Here is a 20,342-nt window from a genome sequence, read left to right as displayed (position 1 = left end):
CAAAATATTTGGGGAAAAAAATAAAAATAACAATACAATAAAATTAATACAAACAAAAAATATGGCATAACAATTATTTGCATAGCATTTATGTTAAGTATTAGAAGTACTCTAGAGATGATTTAAAGTATACAGGAGAGCACTTTGGGAGGCCAAGGTAGGAGGATCACTTGAGGCCAGGAGTTCAAGACAAGCCTGGGCAACATAGCAAGATCCTGTCTCCACAAAAAGTACAAAAACTAGGCCAGCCTGGTGCTGTGGGCCTGTAGTCCCAGCTACTCAGAAGGCAGAGGTGGAAGGATTGCCTGAGCTCAGGAGATTGGGGCTGCAGTGAGCTATGATCATACCACTGTACTCCAGCCTGGGGGATAGAGTGAAATCCTTCTCTAAAAAATAAAAACAATAAATAAGTAAATAAATTAAATTAAATTAATAAATATACGGGAGATGTGCATAGGATATATGTAAAGACTATGTGGTTTCATAAGCATCTTGAACATCCATAGTTTGGTATCTGCATCGAGTCCTGGAACCAATCCCCCTGTATGTTCCCTGTGGCCATGCTGTATAGCGTGGGCAGCCTGCATAATCTCCCCTGCGATGCTACAGAACATCCCCTCAGCTCCCCAGGGTCGGAGAGGTTCTTCTCTACGCCTCAGGGTCTCCCTGTGGCTGGCTGAGGAACCAGCCACTTCTTTGCAGACTGACAAGGGGCTTGTCCTGCAGGCAAAGAAGCCTATTACTTCTCTCTGCAGCTGCCCAGAGAGGCACACCCAGCTGGACACATGCTTCTCTGCTTAGTCACCAGTGGCCATACCCTAGCCTGGCACAGCTGGAGCCTCCAGGAGCCCAAACAGGGAAAACTCATCTGCAGACCGCACCAGCTTCACAGGCAGCAACTCGGGAGCTAAGGACTTGGCAAAAACAAGCACCATAGTGAGTAACTGCAGCAAGCATGTGTGCACACACACTCACGTACTCACACGCACACGTGCACACCCAGGCACACTCATGAAGCCATTCTGGTCAGCCCCAGAGAGCATCGTGCTGAACAGACGCTGCCCCCTGCCCTGTCTGCTGAGCTCTTCCTCCTGCCAGAGCCCACTAGGCTGGCCTCCTCAATGCGTTGCCAATCCTACAGCAGGTTCACTTGCTTTTTCATGACTCTACTAAATTGTTTGTCATTTGGAGTTGTATTTTGACTTTGAAGCCGTAATATGCAAGCAATACATTCTCTAAACACTATGAAAATGTGTTTGTATGTGGCTTGGTTCTAGTGTCTGCTCGTAGACAAACTCTTCTGACTCACAGACTCGAAGCTGAAAGGGCTCCAAGAGTGATGTCCAACCCTTCTTTACCATAAAGAAGACTGGGTCCCCGCTGTGTGGAAGGACGGCCTCTTCTATCCACTCCTTTGAAAGTAATCAATCACACTTTCGAACACAGGAGACGTTACTATAATTTGACCCAGCGACTGGGTTCTGACCCTTCACTCATTTCTGTACAACTCCCTCAACCTTTTGGGAATTCCTGGCTCAGGCTGCCCCCTCCCACTCGCTACTGGACATGTTTGTAATCAACTTTCATCCACCTTCGCCCTCCTTACCCACCTGGGATCCTGCCATCGGCTTCCCTCTCGAAGCTTTCATTCATTCTACTCATGACTCCTAAGGAGATGCTGCGGCTTCCAGACTTTCTTACTATCGTAAAAAAATGGACTAATTCTTACTTCATCATTTTGGCAAATTTTAGGGATAATTTTGTGGTAATTTCTTCCATTAAGATCTGCTCTTGCAAAGATGTATCTGTGTGAGCGATGGCTCATGCCTGTAATCCCAGCATTTTGGGAGGCCGAGGTGGGTGGATCACGTGAGGTCAGGAGTTCTCGAAGTTCTCCAGCCTGGCTAACATGGTGAAACCCCATCTCTACTAAAAAAATACAAAAATTAGCTGGGCATGATGGAATGCACCTGTAGTCCCAGCTACTTAGGAGGCTGAGGCAGGAGAATTGCTTGAACCCAGTGAGCCAAGATCATGCCACTGCACTCCAGCCTGGGCGTCAAAGCGAGACTCCATCTAAAAAAAAAAAAAAAGTTCAAGTACTTTCTAATGGAAGTGTGTCCAGGCTGTGGGGTGGGGGAGACACAGGGGAGTGGTGTGAGAGGAGGTGGCGGCTGTGTGGTAGGAGCTGGAGGGCAGAAGGAAGGCTCTTCTTGCCAAGGTACTTCAAAACCCAAAACACCACTATTAAAATATGGATATGAAGGCCTAGGCTTGACCTTGGTTCAAAGTTTTTTAGGAAGTAATTGTTTGAAATTCAAAAGCATTTTCTGTAGAAACAGTATCACAAATGGAAGATTAACTTTTCAAATGAACCCACAAAAATGTATTTAATCTATCTTTTTACTAATTATCTTTTCACTATTTAATTGCTAGCTGTGTCAAGTAGTGCTTTAATTGACATCTGCCTCAGTTTCCTCATCTGAAAAGTGGGGCGCTGATATAGCCTGTCTCAGGGTTATTGGGAGGACGACATGGATTTATGTGTGTAAAGTTCTTTTCTTTTTTTTTTGTTTTGAGACAGTCTTGCTCTGTTGCCCAGGCTGGAGTACAGTGGTGAGATCTCAGCTCACTGCAATTTCTGTCTCCTGGGTTTAAGCAATTCTCCTGCCTCAGCCTCCTAAGTAGCTGGGATTATAGGCATCTGCCACCATGCCCGGCTATTTTTTGCATTTTTAGTAGAGACAGGGTTTCAGCATGTTGGCCAGGCTGGTCTCGAACTCCTGACCTCAGGTGATCTGCTCACCTCGGCCTCCCAAAGTGCTGGGATTACAGGCATGAGCCACCACGCCCGGCTGTGTGTAAAGTTCTTAGAACAGTGGTAGGCCCATAATTAGGGTTACATTTATTGTTATTATTACTTGTAGCAAAACTCTAATATGCTTCAGCCCCTGTTTTTAGAGCCCTGCTGAGTCTAAGGGGGCTCAGAAGCCCCCGTGGGGTGGGACTCCCTTGGGAGGGTGAGATTCCAAGGAAGCCGCTGAGGCAGAGACTGCAGCCCAGAGGACACGAGATTGAACCGGCCGCTCCTGCCTGGGCCGTGGTCAGCTGTGTCCCTAGAGCGGAGTCTTCCTGACTCCGGGGGAGGTTAGTGTTTGGGTCAGACGCCTTAGACGTGACAGAATGGAAGGGGGCGGGTGTCCTAAGACCTGGCATCGGCTGGCGTGAGCAACGGGGGCCCAAGGAGCAAGTGGGGGCTGCTGGACAGGCTGTGAGAGGCAGGGCTGTCCCCTGTGTGCCTTCCTAGGGATTGTCCCAGCCCTGCTTTGAAACACCCAGCGCGTAAAGGCCTCGCCTGACACAGTGGGAAAGTTATCTCTGCTGTGTTGGACTTTGCTGCCGACAGATTTACCCAAGGCCGACTAAGAATTACTGAGAACAAAGTCAAAGGCTTCCGAGTTCCCCAGGTCTCTCTGAGGGCCCTTGTCTTGTCTTTCCACCGCCTTTTGAGTTAAAGAACATAAAGGTGCTGGGCAGGAAGAAAGGAGACCACCTCCCAGTGTGGTGTGGAGGAGAGGGACTCCAGACCAGCTGGAGTTGGAAGACAGACGGCATGGCCCGGAGCACCACCTTGGCTGCGGTGGTGGCTGTGGAGCCTCCTGAGCCCCTGTCTGCACCCTGGTCCTGGCTTCACAAACAGCCCTTCTTACTGCTACACATCGTCTTCCTTCAGGCACTGTCTGGTCCTTCTGCTCAGACTTCCCATTTTCAGCCTGTGTCCTCTTCACTATTCTCTTAGGAGGTTTACAGAGGTGGACACTGTCTAATTATGTGTATGTTCATGTGCGATCTGAGTAATACTTTGTCCTCTTCATACATGTGCATGCTTCTGCTCTGTCATCTGCACATGTAGCAATTCATGCTTGTAAACACCACTTCCATGACGTCCTGGAAAGGGAGCTGCAGTCATTTCCGTTCTGAGTAGTAAAGGGCGAAGCCTCTGAGGTAAGGATTTTCCTCAAAATTCCTCCCCCAATACCCAAAACGGATTTATTGAGCTCCTACTGTGTGTCAGTCCCCACTCTAAGAGCTGGTGATACTGCCGTGAACAAACAGAAGCAGCCCCCAGTTTCACGGAACACGGCATTTTTTCTAATAAAGTGGCATTTCCTAATTATACAACACGATGTTGGACATTTTCTACACATCTGCTCCCAGCACTGTTAGTGTTTCTGTTTGCTGCAGGGGTTCACAGAAATCAGTGATTAAGATTCAATATTTAGGCCGGGTGTGGTGGCTCAGGCCTGTAATCCCAGTACTTTGGGAGGCCAAGGCGGGTGGATCACTTGAGGTCAGGAGTTCAAGACCAGCGTGGCCAACATGGTGAGACCCTGTCTCTACTAAAAAATATAAAAAATTAGCTGGCTGTGGTGGCACGCTCCTATAATCTTAGCTACTCGGGAGGTTGAGGCAGGAGAATTGCTTGAACCTGGGAGGCGGAGGCTGCGGTGAGCTGAGATCACGCCATTGCACTCCAGCCTTGGGCGACAGAGTGACTCCATCTCAAAAAAAAAAAAAAAAAAGATTTTAACACAGATTCAATATTTAAAATAGAGGCTTCTCATTTCCTGTTACATCTAGCTTTCATCCATGCCCCCCAAGTAAAACTGCCTTGCATTTGAGCAACCATCTATCATCACTGTAATGATTCAGATGTCTAACTTGGGGTAAGGCCAGAATAAAATTAAATGGGAGATCTGTTATAGATTGAACTACGTCCCCCTACAAGATATGTTGAAGTGCTAACCAACGTGGGATGTTTGAGTTAACATCAGTTTCTCAATTGCAGTGCCACCAGCGCTTTAGACTACATGCTTCCATGCTGTGAGTGCTGTCCTGGACATAACAGGATGGTGAGCGTGTCCTTGGCCTCTACCCACTAGAGCTAGTAGCACCACGACCACTCCCAATCAATCCTGGCAACCAAAAGTGTCTTCATATATTGCTAAATACCCCTAAGGGGAAAATTGCCCCCAGCTGAGAATGAATGATTTTTACAGTCCATCAAGAGGCTGGCTGGGTGCGGTGGCTCACGCCTGTAATCCCAGCACTTTGGGAGGCTGAGCCAGGTAGATCACAAGGTCAAGAGATCGAGACCATCCTGGCTAACATGGTGAAACCTCGTCTCTACTAAAAATACAAAAATTAGCTGGGTGTGGTGGCGTGTACCTGTAATCCCTGTTACTTGGGAGGCTGAGGCAGGAGACTCACTTGAACCTGGGAGGCAGAGGTTGAAGTAAGCTGAGATCGTGCCACTGCACTCCAGCCTGGTGACAGAGCAAGACTCTGTCTAAAAAAAAAAAAAAAAAAAAAAAAAAAAAAGAAAGAAAAAAGAAAAAAATAGAGGCTGACATTTAATGTGTGTTTTATGATAATATTTCTTGGCTATGAACAGTAATCGTGAGAAGCTGGCTTAGCTGAGACAAAGTAAAGTCATTATTGTGGGCTGGATGGTGTCCCCCTAAAAAGGTAGGTTGAAGCCCTAGCCCCTAGCCCCTGTGAATACAGCCTTCTTTGGAAATGAAGCTTTTGACCATGTTATCAAGTTGAGGTCACACTAGAGTCGTGCAGGCCCTTAATCCGATGTGACCGATGAATGTCCGTACACAAAGGGAAGAGACAGAGGTAGACACGTCCAGAGGGAAGGCAGCCTGTGAAGACGGAGGCAGAGACTGTAGCAAGGAAGCTGCAAGCTGAGTGCCTGGGACTGGCAGCAGTCCCAGGAGCTGGGAGACACCCGTGGTGCAGACCCTTCCCCAGAGCCTGCAGAGGACATTCAGCCCTGCCAGCACCCTGAGTTTAGACTTCTCACAGCCAGAAATACCAGATGAGAAATTTCTGTTGTTTTAAGGCACCCAAGTTGGTGGTAACGTGTTACAGCAGCCACGGGAAATGAATCCAAGTATCCGGGAAGAAGCAGCCCTGCCCTGAAACAGCTCACCTGGGGGCTGACACGCAGGAGTTTAAAACTCCCAAGGGCTGGGCGCGGTGGTTCACCCCTGTAATCTCAGCACTTTAGGAGGCCGAGGCAGGTGAATCACGAGGTCAGGAGTTCAAGACCAGCCTGGCCAACGTGGCGAAACCCTGTGTCTACTAAAAATACAAAAATTAGCCAGGCGTGGTGGCCCGCACCTGTAGTCCCCAGGAGGCCGAGGCAGGAGAATTGCTTGAACCTGGGAGGCAGAGGTTGCAGTGAGCTGAGAAAGTTCCACTGCACTCCAGTCTGAGTGACAAGAGCAAGACTCCGTCACAAAAAAAACACAAAACTCCCAGGTTACTCATCCCAGGTGGTGATGGCACAAGCCCGGTGAGGCCCAGTGATTCGCAGGTAAGATGAGCAGTTCCTGCACGGGTGGGTTCTGTGCCCTGTGCTGAGTCATAATGAGGGTGTGCCGGTGAATACAGAAGATTCTGCACCCCTTTCCCATCACGTGAGGACAAGTGCTACGGTCGTTATGTAAATTAGTAATTCATACACAGTGCACATTCCTATATAAAATACACATGGACACACCTATCCAAGATGAAAGCGCAGCAATCTAATACTGACATATTAACAAAGGGGCTACAGACCCCCATCAAAACATGACTGTAGGAGACCAGACTAGGCTGCCCTAAAATATGTCTTTTTGGCGTAAGAATTATTTTGAGAAACTGCTGACACAGGAGAAGCTCTGAAAACAGAGAAGTTACCCTTTTGTAGGGGAAATGTATACCTGAAATGGAAATCCCTATCTGTAAGCGTGCTCCCCTCTCAGCACCAGGAGGAGAAATGGCTGTAAATTATCAAGAGACTCTCATCAGTGGAGAAGGCACAGGTTTAAATTTGTATGGCAAATCTTACCCTGTTTCCTGTGCTTTTCCCGGTCCATCCTCACAACTTCCTCTTACACCCTGCCTTCTTTGTTTCGGGTGAAGATGGTATTTCAGCCTGAACTCTAAGCCACCTCTTTGAGAGTTACTCATGTCTCTGGGTATCTCCCTGTGCTTATGAGACACACATGTTAGTAAGCGTCTGCTTGTTTTTCTCTTGCTAATCTGTCTTTTGTTACAGGAGTCCACCCCAGCTAAGACTCAGGAGGGCAGAGAAAATTGTTTTTTTCCTCTCCTACAGAGCAAATGTATGGGATTTCTCTGTCTACATGAGAACTGTTTTTCAAAGAGGTCATCGTCTTGTGAAGCTGGTGTACCTAGTTTGTTGATTTTTCAGAGCAGCCCTGAAGATCCCTCCTTCTGAAATTGCCTTTAGAAGCAGTTTGTAAAACTTTCAAGAAACTTGGACATATTCCTCACATAACATTCCACAGCTCGCCCAGCTCCTGCATTCCTGAGACGCGACTTCACGAGTTGCAATGACTTAAAAATAGAATCTCCCAAGAGGGATGATATGACACTCACGTGTGCCAAGACATGTGTGTCTTAGTCACTAAAAGGGCCAGGCACAGTGGCTCATGCCTATAATCCTAGCATTTCGGGAGGCTGAGGCGGGCAGATCACTTGAGGCCAGGAGTTCGAGACCAGTGTGGGCAACATGGCAAAACCCCCATTACTGCTAAAAATACAAAAATCAGCCAAGCACAGTGGTGCACACCTGTAATCCCAGCTACAAGGGAGGCTGAGGTATGAGAATCGCTTGAACCTGGGAAGCAGAGGTTGAAGTGAGCCAAGATCACGTCACTGCACTCCAGCCTGGGTGACACAGCAAGACTCTGTCTCAAAAAAAAGTGTCCTAAAAGTGTCACACCTTTTCACCAAATACACCAACTAGGGAACATTATGGGTCTATGCACGATTCGCTAATCTTATGGATACTGATGCAGCAGAGGATTATTTGTATCAGGAAAAAATGGAAATGATGAATTCCCTTAAAATGGGGACTGGTTAAGTAACTTTCGGTATATTCACGTGGTGGGGTACTCCTAAGACACTAAAACTTAAGTTTTAAAAAAAGATTATAAAACATGGACAGCATAATCCCAATTAGATTATAGCAAATACTGAAAGGATAGACCTCAACATTGTGGGGTAGGGGGGAATTCTAATGTTCCTCTTTTGGGCTTTTTGTATTTTTATTTCATTTTCTTTTTTTTTTTTCAATGGATACATATTCTTTTGTAAATAAAAAATAGGTTTATTGAGATATATAAAAATTTACCCTATTTTAAAGGTGCAGTTCTATAGATTTGGCAAATGTACTGTGATGTCACCACCATCACAACCAACATATAGAATGTTCTATTGACCTAAAGAAAGAAATTGAGGCAAAATTAATACAGAATTTATCCGGGCCAAGGTTGAGGACTGCAGCCCCAGACACATTAAGAAGGGCTCCAGAGAACACAGAGAGGCTTGAGTTTTATTCTTGCTTTTGTTTTTTAAAAAAGGACAGGCTGGGCGTGGTGGCTCATGCCTGTAATCCCAGCACTTTGGGAGGCCAAGGAGGGCAGATAACGAGGTCAGGAGATTGAGACCATCCTGGGTAACACGGTGAAATCCCGTCTCTACAAAAAATACAAAAAATTAGCTGGGCGTGGTGGTGGGCGCCTGTAGTCCCAGTTACTCAGGAGGTGGAGGCAGGAGAATCGCTTGAACCCAGGAGGTGGAGGTTGCAGTCGGCCAAGATCACGCCACTGCACTCCAGCCTGGGCGACAGAGAGAGACTCTGGTCTCAAAAGAAAAAAGGATGAATCAGGAGAGGGGCCAATTACCAAAGCTGTTTGTTAGGAATTCTCATTGGTTTACAGAAATAACATTGATTAGTGATTGGCTATGCATTGTTGCACTATAGGGCATGTCCAGCATACGGGGCTGCTGTCACATTTCAGTGTCTTTCTGGACCCGACCATTTAAAGGGGCTCACGTTCCTCAGAGGAATGGTTTCTTTTCTTTCTCAGTTTCTATCACCCCCCCAGAAGTCCCCGGTGCCCCTTTATAGTCATTCCACTACTACGCCTTGCCAGGCCCTGGCAACCACTGCTCTGTATTTTCTGTTACTATCACTTTGCCTTTTCTAGAACGGCATATAAATGGAGTTGCACAGCACATAATCTTTTGAGTGGGCTTTTGATCTCTTAGCCTGTTTTTAAGATCTGTCCCTTGACTTCCAGACTTCCTATGATATGGTCAAACAGCAGTAATGCTTAACTGGGTGAACCCTGTCAGTTGGGGTTTCCATTCCTTGCAGTCGGTAGTAGTCTGAGCTGATACAATACAGACATTGCCTTTGAAATTCTACTCATTCCTCAAGACCCTCCTTAACACCACTTCCTCCAAGGAGCCTCTTAGAATAGTTCTGCCCCAAACAATTATGACTCCTTCTCTTTGGATCTTTGTGGCATGTTAGGGCATTCATATTCTCCTTTGTAATATAGTTCATTGTGTACTGGCTTAATCTGTCCCAATATTTCCAACCAATTAGATGCCAATTAGGCTGCTTAAGGCCAGCAGCTGTCATATTCCTGCAAGTGCCTCACTGCATAGTACACAATTAGCGCTGGACGGATTCCTATCTCCATCACTTTCCCAGCGTGTTGCCCTCTCTGCCCTGGTCATTCTGGCCTCCTCACTGTCCTGCACATGGGCTGGGCTCACTCTCACCCCTCTGACCTCCAGGATACTACAGGCCAGTGTTTGCAGGCCTCACCAACAGCATCATTTATAACGGGAAGGAATGCTAGGTGTCTGAGCCTGTGGAGGTTCCATGCCTGGCACACTGCAGGGCTGGCAGGCTCCAAACATACTTCTCAGGAGAGGCAGCCCAGAACCCTTGCGTGAATTCTAATCTCTGCCCACGGCCTCTCCAGGCTTTGATTTTGGCCTCTCAAAAACTGACCTCTTTGAGAAAACCAACAATTCAATTCTGCAGCGTGTAGCTAAACATATCAAAGGGGGTACTAAGTTGTTACTCCCAGTAAAGAATCTTGTTATTTTGCTGCAGGACCTCTCAGAACTCTCAGAATGGTCCTGTGGTTTGTGGGTCTCTAGCAGTTGATACAGTGTCCGGCAGTTTCCATATGTATTTAACTGCAGACTCTGCCCCATTAAAAAAAACTTTTATCTTGAAATTAATTACAGACTCAGGGGAAGATGCAAAAATAGTGCAGAGAGGTCCTAGGTGTGCTCCTGGCTTCTGTATTTTGTTGTAGCCACGTGTAGGAGGCTCAGACTTTCAGAAGCTGCCTTCAAAACGTATGCGCTACTTTTTTCTTTCTTTTTTTTTTTTTTTGAGACGGAGGCTCGCTCTGTCACCCAGGCTGGAGTGCAGGGGTGCAATCTCGGCTCCCTGCAACCTCTGTCTCCCAGGTTCAAGCGATTCTCCTGCCTCAGCCTCCCGAGTAGCTGGGACTACAGGCATGTGCCACCACGCCTGGCTAATTTTTTGTATTTTTAGTAGAGATGGGGTTTCGCCGTGTTAGCCAGGATGGTCTCGATCTCCTGACCTCGTGATCCGCCCGCCTCGGCCTCCCAAAGTGTTGGGATTACAGGCATGAGCCACCGCCCCCGGCCCTATGCAATACTTTTTACTAAGATCTCCCGCTTTAACAAAGACAAAGAGAGTTCATTTCTTTCAAAGATCTGAGAGGTCTTCACGTTTAGGGATGGAGTGCATTCATTTGTGAGCAGCACACACAAAATGTGGCTTTCACGTAGCTTCTATATTTCAAGGGCCAGACCCAGAATATACATTTAAAAACTTGTCAGCAGCAGCCACAGGCAAATTAAAGCCCAACAAAAATACTCTATTTCAGAGTAGAGTGCATGTTAAACAGCTTATTCCTCCCAGATATCTTGTCATTGACACCGGCAATCAGAAACAGGTGAGCAAGCCCTAATTACAGAGATACCAAGAAGTGAGAGGTCAGAAAGGAGAGAGAAAAACCAGCTGAACATGGCATTCTGCTCTCTAATGCTGCCCTAAGATTGCCACTTGCTCGAAGAGTAATTTGTACCCAAGGAGGGCTAAAACGATGGCACTCCTGACCTCTGACTTGGGGAGTTTAAGTTTATCACAGATATTCTGGCTTTTAAATTGTGTTTCTTTTTCTTCTTCCTCTCCAGCTGTGGCCTCCTTCTCTCCCCCAAATAGATACCAATTGCATCAGCCACGGCCTTGCTCCCCAAATCCGCCATACCCTGCCTGGCCTTTGCATGAGCAGTACCTGCTGCTGGGCACGCCCTTCCGCCTCTGTCTCAGAAACCCTCTCCAGTGCCCCCGGTTGGAAATGGCCGCTCCCTCTCCTGGGCTTTCTTGGCCACATTCTTATTCGTAAGGATTGTTCTGCAAGGGCCAGAAACTTCAAACTAATTTATGCAAATATGGGCAATTCATGGGTCTCAAAACCAAACTGTGGGAAGAGCAGCGATGCCAGGAGGCAGGGATCAAACTTCATTCACCAAGGAGCCCAGGGGCAGGACGGAGGCATCAGAGTGGGGCCCGGGGATGGGAAAGAGCTCTGTGTTTGGCATCAGCTTCCATTCAAATCACTTAGTGGGGGCAGGGCCAGGGAGGCAGGAGGAGACTCTTGCTATTGGCAGGAGCATTGGGAAGACGTGATGGGAAGATAGAGCGCTAGCTGTCAGGATGGTTCCACCTCTACTAAAAAGGGATTACATTTGACTTCTTGGAACACCTATGGAAGCTCCATCCTCTCACACTGGTTTGTGAGCTCGTTAAAGGGCAGTGGTTGGTCTTGTTGGTATTTCTGCCACCCCAGGGCAGAGCATGGGCACAGCAGTGCCTACACCCAGAGGGCCTCAGTCATGTTTGTTGGGTCAAATAGTCATTAATAAGGTTGTTTGGCACTGATGAGCTTCCTGTGGCATAATTCATGAAGTGTGTGACATTTAGGACCTCTGGGTGGGTTAACAGTTAACAAATCCTCAAGGTCACCTTTCCCCTAGCAGACTGACTCACCTGCCTTTAGCCTAACCCATCGTTATTTCTCTAATCAAGATAAAGAAATAAAGCAAAGATTTACTGTCAAGTAACCTAGCTACTGCTTTGTTAAATTTTTATCTATGAAAGATTAATTATCCGATAGTGCCTTATTTTGGATTAGTACAGTCATGATAATGATGATGAAAAACACAATTACAGGTTTTAATTTACCGAGTTCAATATTGCTCTATTTTCTTTAAGTGGCTGGCCTCACCTTGATTGCTATGGCAGCATTAGATAAAGCAGTTGACAATATTCCAATAAACTGTTACTTTTAAAAAGAGAGGTGTTCATTTTAGACTTACTGTCCCAAGACCTCTGAGAAAAAAATTCACATTAAATAAAGGGATTTTTTGAGAAGCATATAAATAGTTTGCTCTGTTAGGAAGCAGGAAATGCTGGGCGTGCTGTGTACCCAGGGCTCACGGGGTGGGAAGGAAGTGGCCTGGAAGCAGAGGGCTCTCCCTCCAAGTCCCATTGACAACTTGGGTATTATCCTTGGTCCTACACTCTGCTCCCCGCCTGACAGATTCTACCTTCTAAAGTTCATCCCACTCTGTCTCCTCATCTCTGCTCCCCGTAGCACCATAGCATGGGCCTACATTCTCTCTCCTCCTCAGACCAGAGGCTGCAAAACTCTTTCTCTCAAGGGCCAGTGAGTACTTTAAGCTTTGTGGACAAGCGGTCTCTGTCCCAGCTGCTACTCAACTGGGTGCCTGAGTTGAAGTGGCCACAGCGGATGCGTAAGTGGTGGGTGTGGCCACAGCAGATGCATAAGTGGCGGGTGTGGCCACGCTCCAGTAAACCCCAGGCTGCAGCTGGCTTATACCCTCAGACTGTGGTTTGCCAACCCCTGGAAGCATCCCTTAGCCACTTCATCCCCAGTCATCGGCCTGGGTTTTTCTCTTCTTTATATCCCCAGACCCTTACGGAGTGTCTTGCACCTAAGAGACATTCAATAAAATGTTGTTGAAAGAATGAATGAGTTCTCTAATCTAAGCATGCGTACCTATGAGGTCATTCTATGACTGAGCTGCCAAATATAATTTCCAATTTCATTACCTTAAGAGATTTGGAACTCTTTGGAGATTTACTAAGAACTAGAAATCCGTTACCCTCCTAACCACATAATGTACATATTTACTTGTTGTTCTAAGCACACTTGTTTTAGAAACATAGAATCCAGCATCTCTTACCGTAAGTATTTTAAAACACCTTCCTGTTGGTGAGGGTAAGCGTGGTAAGTGTGATCAGATCTTAAACAAGAGGAGTTTTGTTTTCATTTAAACAAGAGCATCTCAGACATAAGAGAATGATGAAAAGGTCTGTCGTTGGCAGGAAGAATACGATATCATTAAACTTTGTGTTCGGTCAGACATATTTTGCATGCCTTTATGGTTAATCATTCTTAGAAGAAATTCCTCACCTTATTACTCCAAATCACAGCAAAAAGGCTTTGTTTTAGCTGTTTTGCTTTTATTTAGAAGGGATGCCAAGGGTCACACAGCTTCCCTCTGCCTAAACATCACCTCCTGCAGAGGGGTGTGTCCCCCTTGGGACTGGCACAAATCTTGAGTGTCCTACCCTGAGAGGGCACAGAGTAAGATTTGGGTGAAGTATCCACCACCCTCATTAGCAAACTCTTCCAAGGTACTATGCTTTTAACAACTATTAGAGAATGCCAGAGCCAAAATCCTACCCAAACAGACAAGCAGAGTTTGGGGCTAGACCCTTTAGATATCTTTGCATATCTCAGGGGCCAGCAAGGTGCCATAGCTGGCTTTCCCTGGCTTGTGGGAGCCCATTGTGCACATCTGCTCCCAGTGAGTTCACACTGGTAGCTTGAAATGAGTGATGATGGGCGTATTTACACAATGGAAATAGGCCAATGATACAAATCAGGGCATTCTAACACTGTGGGTGTGAGACTCATCAACGTTACCTGGTTCCTGCTTTCAAAGAGTCTGTCTAGGAAATAAAGCATGGACATAGGAGACGATCACAAATAATGTCAACCTCTCAAAGGGACCTTATGTAAACTTCTTAACCCCTCTGCATCTCAGTTTTCTCATCTGTAAAATGGGGGTAATAATACTTACCTGGCAGAGGAGATAGGAGGGTTAAATGAAATAATGTATATAAAGCCTATAGCTTGTGGGAAGGTTGATAGTATGTACTAATTAAAGGTGACTATTATTATTATTATTATTATTATTGACTAACTAAAGAAGAAAGGGTTTAAGGATGAGAAGAGTAACAGGAAATTAAGATCTGAGGCAAGTGAGCCTATGGCAGTTTTCATCTACAGACTACTGAATAGCTCCAGGGTCAGTGTCAGCCATCTGGTCTACCCTCAAGGCCTAAATAGCATCAGAATCTTCCAGGAGGAGGTTTGGTTCTGCTCCTGGCTCTCACGTCACTTTGGCATGTGATGTAAGTCTTCACTCGCAGCCTCATGTATCAAAGAAATCAAAAAAGAATCAGGAGAGAAACAGCTGTTATTAAAACCTACTCTGCTGGCCCCAACCCAAGGTCTCAGGAAGAAGACAACAATACACAGAGCCTACAATGAAACTGGTGTCTATGGAAGCAGGAAAGAATCACATGCCTGCTAGAACACGTTCTGAATGGGCTGACTCCACTATGCTTTCAAAAGGAAGCTCTTACCATGGTAACTGCGTCACTGTGGACACTGAGCAACCGCAAAAAAGACAGAGGCTAAGCTCCTGTTTCCTTCCAGGAAATAGAAAAAATTGTCTCATGTGTGTTTCTGGAGGATTCTTTTAACAATTTTGTTAAGTTTATACCTTCCTCACCATGGAAATCCAAATTAATAAAAGTAAAAATGTTCCAATTTTTTACACACCAGGACTTAGAGATGTATCTGTTTATGCACTCAAATGAGATGGCAAGCGAGCAGTTTGCTGACGAAGGACTTCTTTCAGATGGTGTCATCCATAGTTGCCATTGGATATGAGTTATCAGTTAAGATTCTTAGTTGTAGCAACAGAAACCAATTTTGCTATTTTAAACAAGACGGGGATTGATTAAAAGGACATTGAGAAGCTCAAAAATTCTCTTGGTAGGATGGAGAGCCAGGCTTGGAAGTAACGCACCCAGGAAATCCCTCCCCTACCCACTCCAAATAATGCCACCAGTGATGCCGCAGGGCATTGCCAACACTAGCGGCACTCCTGACATTGGACATCACCAGACTCCAGCTGCAGCTGCAGCCAGAGCCGCTATCAAGACTGCCTGCGGAAGCTGGACATAGCTCCTGGCTCCTTCACTAGCACGGATTGTGTACCACCTCTATTTCTATATGCTATGAGCTTCTTAAGCAAGGCTTGGCATAGGTGCATATGATTGGTGGAGCTTACATAATACGCCCATTCTGAATTGCATAGGAAGCTGAAAAAGTGAGCAATTGGCATCAATAGCTTTGCTACCAGGAGTGTGCTCTGCTATTTAAGGTAGCGGATTCCATAAACATAAGAAAACGAATTCAAATCAAGTGAGAATGCTTCTGGCTGCAAGTAATAAAATACGCAACTAGGCTGGGCACAGTGGCTCACGCCTGTAATCCCAGCACTTTGGGAGGCCAAGCTAGGTGGATCACTTGAGGTCAGGAGTTCAGGATGAGCCTGGCTAACATGGTGAAACCCCTGTCTATAGTAAAACACAAAAATTAGCCAGGCATGGTGGTGCATGCCTGTAATCCCACCTACTCGGGAGGCTGAGGCAGCAGAATCCCTTGAATCCCTCGAGGTGGAGGTTGCAGTGAGCCAAGATCGTGCCACTGCATGCCACAAAGTGAGACTCCATCTTAAAAAATAAAATAAATAAATAAATATCCAACTAAAATTGACCTAATAAGAATGGCTTATTTTCTCACATAATGAGAAGTCCAGGAGTAGGTGGTTCCAAATTTGGTAAATTTAGTGACAAAGAATATTCTTAAAGATCCAGATCCCAGCTGGGCACAGTGGCTCACACCTGTAATCCCAGCACTTTGGGAGGTCAAGGCGGGTGGATCACCTAAGGTCAGGAGTTTGAGACCAGCCTGGCAAACATGCTGAAACCCTAGCTCTACTAAAAATACAAAAATTAGCCGTGCATGATTGTGCATGCCTGTACTCCCAGCTACACAGAAGGCTGGGGCAGGAGAATCGCTTGAACCTGGGAGGTGGAGGTTGCAGTAAGCCAAGATCATGCCACTGCACTCCAGCCTGGGCAACAGAGTGAGATTCCATCTCAAAAAAAAAAAAAAAAAAATCCAGATGCCTTCTATCTTTTTGCTCCACCATCCATAGAGCACAGACTTTTGCCTTTAGGCTTAGGTCCTTATGGTTAGGAGATGATGGCCACAGCTCTAGACATTACAGCCTCACATATGCAAGTTCCAAGAGTCATGTTTCTCTTTGCACATCTCTTTTTATCAGCAAAAATATGATCACCAGAGTGATATAGAAAGAGTTCCCTTGTATCTCACTGACCAGGAATAGGCCATGTAACCTTCCTAATTGCAGAGGAGACTGGTGAATGGAATACTTGACATTTCAGCCTCCATAGTGCAAGGTAGACTCTGCCAAGAAAGACCAAGAATAGGTGAGTCTCTGTTAGTAGGAAACCAGTAGGGCCTGCTGTTGCCACCATTTTTAGAACTGCTGGAAAACTGCTAGGTGGATATTATGAAATGAGATTACCACTAGACTTCATCCTGCAGGAAAATGCTGATCTTTCAGTAGCATGTGCCAGGTGTGCTTTGTTGGGAAGGATTCTGAAACTCTGTCTGGGCTCAGCAGGAAAGAGTAACATCATTGGTTAGTGATGACTGCCATGGGCATGGGAAAAGGAATGGTCTCCATGCGGGCCACAATTGGCAAACCCATTGTAGAGAGAGACCAGCCTGTTTTGTGAACTTCATTTCCTTGCAGAGCATTTTTGTCTGGTTTTGGAGGGCTGAGCACACCAGGGGAGTTCCAGCAGGGACCGCTGTGGGCCTGGAGCTTCTGTGATGCCTTACCCAAACACCACCATCCTGCATTGTTCTTTTCCTGATGTCCAGATTGTCTCTTTGGCACACTTTTCCAGCCAAAATGATTGACACAAATCCTTGGCCTGTGAATAAATGCTGGTGAGTACCAGCACTGGCCGGGGGCGAGGATCAACTGTGTTATGGGAAGGCCCAATATTTTCTTCAAACGCTTACTTCACCTGTAACAGCCACTCTTGGTGAACTTGCTCTTATCTCATAGTTTTTGCTCCTGAGATCTAGGGATATTTGGTTGAGATCTATGTATTTCAGGGTAAGATATAGCTGTGTCATTTGGCCCTTCTTCAAGCATGTAACCACACACAAAAACATATTAATAGTAAACACTCATTACAGCCACAACCACTGCCACCACTAATGATAAGTAACACAATAGAGTAATCTTCACAACAGCCCTCTGAGTTGGTCAACCTGGGTAATAACAGTAGCTAACTTCATTGAGTAATCACAGCCTTCCAGTCACTGCGCTAGGTGTTTACGTACATTCATTTAATCCTTGCCAAAACACCCCGAGGGTATTGTTGTTTTTTCCATTTGTCAGATGAGGACATTGAAGACTAAAGAATTTAAGGAGCTTCCCCAAGGTCACATAACTTGTAAATGGCAGACACTAGATTCAAATGCAGGTCTGTCTTTACTCTCAGGTTGAAGCTTCTCCCCTCCTATCCCAGTGCTCCTTATTGTTATGTTTTCATTTTAGTGTAGTATTATTTCCTTTTTGGTAAACTGAGGAAACTGAGGTCTAACGATTGGGAGTGGTCCCTCGATGGCCACCCAGCTGGTAAAGGACAGAGCCACCTGGGAGCCTCCGGAGGCTTCTTAATCCACAACCCCATGGGGTGAAGACAGATGATTGCTGCTGCAGAAAAGTAGGGGTGCGCCTTTCCAGCGGTGACAACCTACCCACACGAGAACATGCCTCTCGCAAAGGATCTCCTTCCTTCCTTTCCAGAAGGGGAGAATAGGAAACACAAGAAGAAACGCCTGGTGCAGAGCCCCAATTCCTTCTTCATGGATGTGAAATGCCCAGGATGCTATAAAATCACCACGGTCTTTTTTTTTTTTTTTTTTTTCTTTTTTTTTTTTGAGACAGAGTCTCGCTCTGCCGCCCAGGCTGGAGTGCAGTGGCCGGATCTCAGCTCACTGCAAGCTCCGCCTCCCGGGTTCACGCCATTCTCCTGCCTCAGCCTCCCGAGTAGCTGGGACTACAGGCGTCGCCACCTCGCCCGGCTAGTTTTTTGTATTTTTTAAAGTAGAGACGGGGTTTCACCGTGTCAGCCAGGATGGTCTCGATCTCCTGACCTCGTGATCCGCCCGTCTCGGCCTCCCAAAGTGCTGGGATTACAGGCTTGAGCCACCGTGCCCGGCCAAAATCACCACGGTCTTTAGCCATGTACAAGCGGTAGTCTTGTGTGTTGGCTGCTCCACTGTCCTCTGCCAGCCTACAGGAGGAAAAGCAAGGCTTACAGAAGGATGTTCCTTTAGGAGGAAGCAGCACTAAAAGCACTCTGAATCAAGATGAGTGGGAAACCATCTCAATAAACACATTTTGGATAAAAAAAAAAAAAAAAAGTAGGTAGCTACTGTAGCTGTAGAGAAGTTAGGGGATTGGGGTACAATAGCTCAATTGCCTAATCCATCAGATGCCTTTGCTGCCATATTCAAGCTTCCAAACAGAATGCCATGTAGCACAGCTTAAAAGGGCAATACACTAGAAGGCAGATATAGCCGGACTGGTTTCTTGGTCAATTAATTGACCTCTCTGAGCCTCAGTCTCCTCTTCGGGAAATACAACCAACTTTATAGAGTCATTGGGAGCATTAAATGAGATAGCTGCTGGAACTAAGCACTTCATGCCTGACGCTTCAATGCACCCACCATCCTTTGCTGTTGCCACAGGTCTGTCTTTTTTTTCTTGTATCCAGAAGGTTTGTACTTATCACACCCTAATCAGGAAATGTTTCAGGACGACAGTGAGTCCTGGTCATGGGTTTTTCCCACAGGGATTGACCAGAAGCCTGGACACTTTTCACTGTTTTTTAGTGAATGCATCTTTCAAGGCTTTAGGCCTTGTAAAACAAAACCATATTGCATTAGAGTCACATGTCTTGAAAGGTGAGTGTGAGCTGACAATTGCACCTGTTTGAAAGCAGAGATCACTTCTTACGTATCAGAGGATCTCAGACCCCAGACTTTGCTTGGTAGATGGAGATAAAAAGTCTAAGTGACCAGCAGTAGTTAATAGGTAGCCAATCTTTATTCATTTATTCTCTTGAAAGTGCATTTTGAGATTTTCAGACAAGAGCTACAATTTAGTCATGCTGTATACCAGACTGCTGTTCACTTAAGAAAATGTCCCTCATGGTTGCCTACAGATAGCAATGTGTGGGCCCTCCATTGAGTGCTAAAGTCACCACTTCTGGACAATAAGCTCCACGAGGGTAGGAACGTTATAGCCTACTCCACAGTAGGTGTGCTAGTAAATGGTGATGTTGGATGTTGCTGGCGGTTGAATGAATGGGTGGGTGGATGGATGCATGGATGGATGGTCTCAACTTTTTCAAAAAGGAGATTCTGTAGAACAAAGACACCATAAGAACAAAAGTAGATTGCCACTTCCCTCTGGGTTTTTGGCAAAAATTTTCCACCACAAGTTACATAAGCACATACGTAAAAAGAAAAACTGGATGAAGGAAGTGAGCCTATTGGATGACATTAGTCCTGGCCATAGCCAGCCACCACAGACAGAAGACTCTCCCCAAGCTCCAGAGTGGGCCACAGCCACAATGGCAGCCATACCACTTCAGCTTTCAGTGATGAGCTCACACTTACACCCACAGTCTCCCTTCCTAGGTCAAGAAGGAAGTGGCACCAGAAGTCAACAATTTTATGTTTTTCTTTTTTGCCTGTACAAACGAAGAAGCATGAAACAAAAATTCCCCCTAAATCCTACAACAGCCTTGGACAATTAGTAACAGCTTCATTTGAAAATCCTACCGACTTCGCATAAAGCCACCACAAATGTTTTTAGTAACAATTTGGAGGGCAAAAGAGAGCAGTGACTTACAAAGGAGCTGCTGTGTGCCATGCACGGGGGAGCTGGTTTTACAGGTAGTGTCCCTTATCCTCAAAATAGTCCTGTATTGTCATTCATGTTAAATGACGGAAGTAAATGGGTCACATGACTCACCCAAATTTGTAAAAGTAACAGATTCAAATCTAGCTCTAAAATAAAATATCAGGTTTAAGTAAGAAATATTCAGGTGAGGTAATAAGAAAGTTGAAATA

At 45.9% G+C, this 20,342-nt stretch overlaps 4 protein-coding genes across 10 annotated transcripts in view; 2 read left to right on the top strand and 2 right to left on the bottom strand.

Annotated features, from left to right (window-relative positions):
* LOC126952529 (tubulin beta-2A chain) overlaps window positions 1-20,342 on the top strand; it is a 759,189-nt gene that overhangs the window by 98,488 nt on the left and 640,359 nt on the right. The window contains exon 1 of one of the 5 annotated variants that reach the window (XM_050787233.1): window positions 3,229-3,238. The exons of 3 other annotated variants lie outside the window; for them this stretch is intronic. The gene's annotated coding sequence lies outside the window, so the exon portion shown is untranslated. Of the gene's footprint in view, window positions 1-3,228; window positions 3,239-11,545; window positions 11,556-20,342 lie in introns of those variants that run through there. One more of the 5 variants, XM_050787234.1, reaches the window with a different exon arrangement.
* The window catches only part of PRPF4B (pre-mRNA processing factor 4B), a 908,191-nt gene that overhangs the window by 271,208 nt on the left and 616,641 nt on the right, over window positions 1-20,342 (bottom strand). The gene's annotated exons all lie outside the window — the stretch shown is intronic.
* FAM50B (family with sequence similarity 50 member B) overlaps window positions 1-20,342 on the bottom strand; it is a 667,415-nt gene that overhangs the window by 43,627 nt on the left and 603,446 nt on the right. The gene's annotated exons all lie outside the window — the stretch shown is intronic.
* On the top strand, window positions 17,958-18,626 carry LOC126952550 (40S ribosomal protein S27-like). The gene is made up of 2 exons (XM_050787291.1): window positions 17,958-18,104; window positions 18,409-18,626. Exons 1-2 carry the CDS (start codon window positions 17,970-17,972, stop codon window positions 18,553-18,555), a joined length of 282 nt encoding a protein of 93 aa, XP_050643248.1. The 5' UTR covers window positions 17,958-17,969; the 3' UTR covers window positions 18,556-18,626.

This window comes from Macaca thibetana, chromosome 4 (genome assembly GCF_024542745.1).
Source record: "Macaca thibetana thibetana isolate TM-01 chromosome 4, ASM2454274v1, whole genome shotgun sequence".
NCBI classification, from domain to species: Eukaryota; Metazoa; Chordata; class Mammalia; order Primates; family Cercopithecidae; genus Macaca; species Macaca thibetana.
The sequence above is the reverse complement of the archived record's forward strand: the minus strand, read 5'-3'. Positions and strand labels throughout refer to the sequence as shown.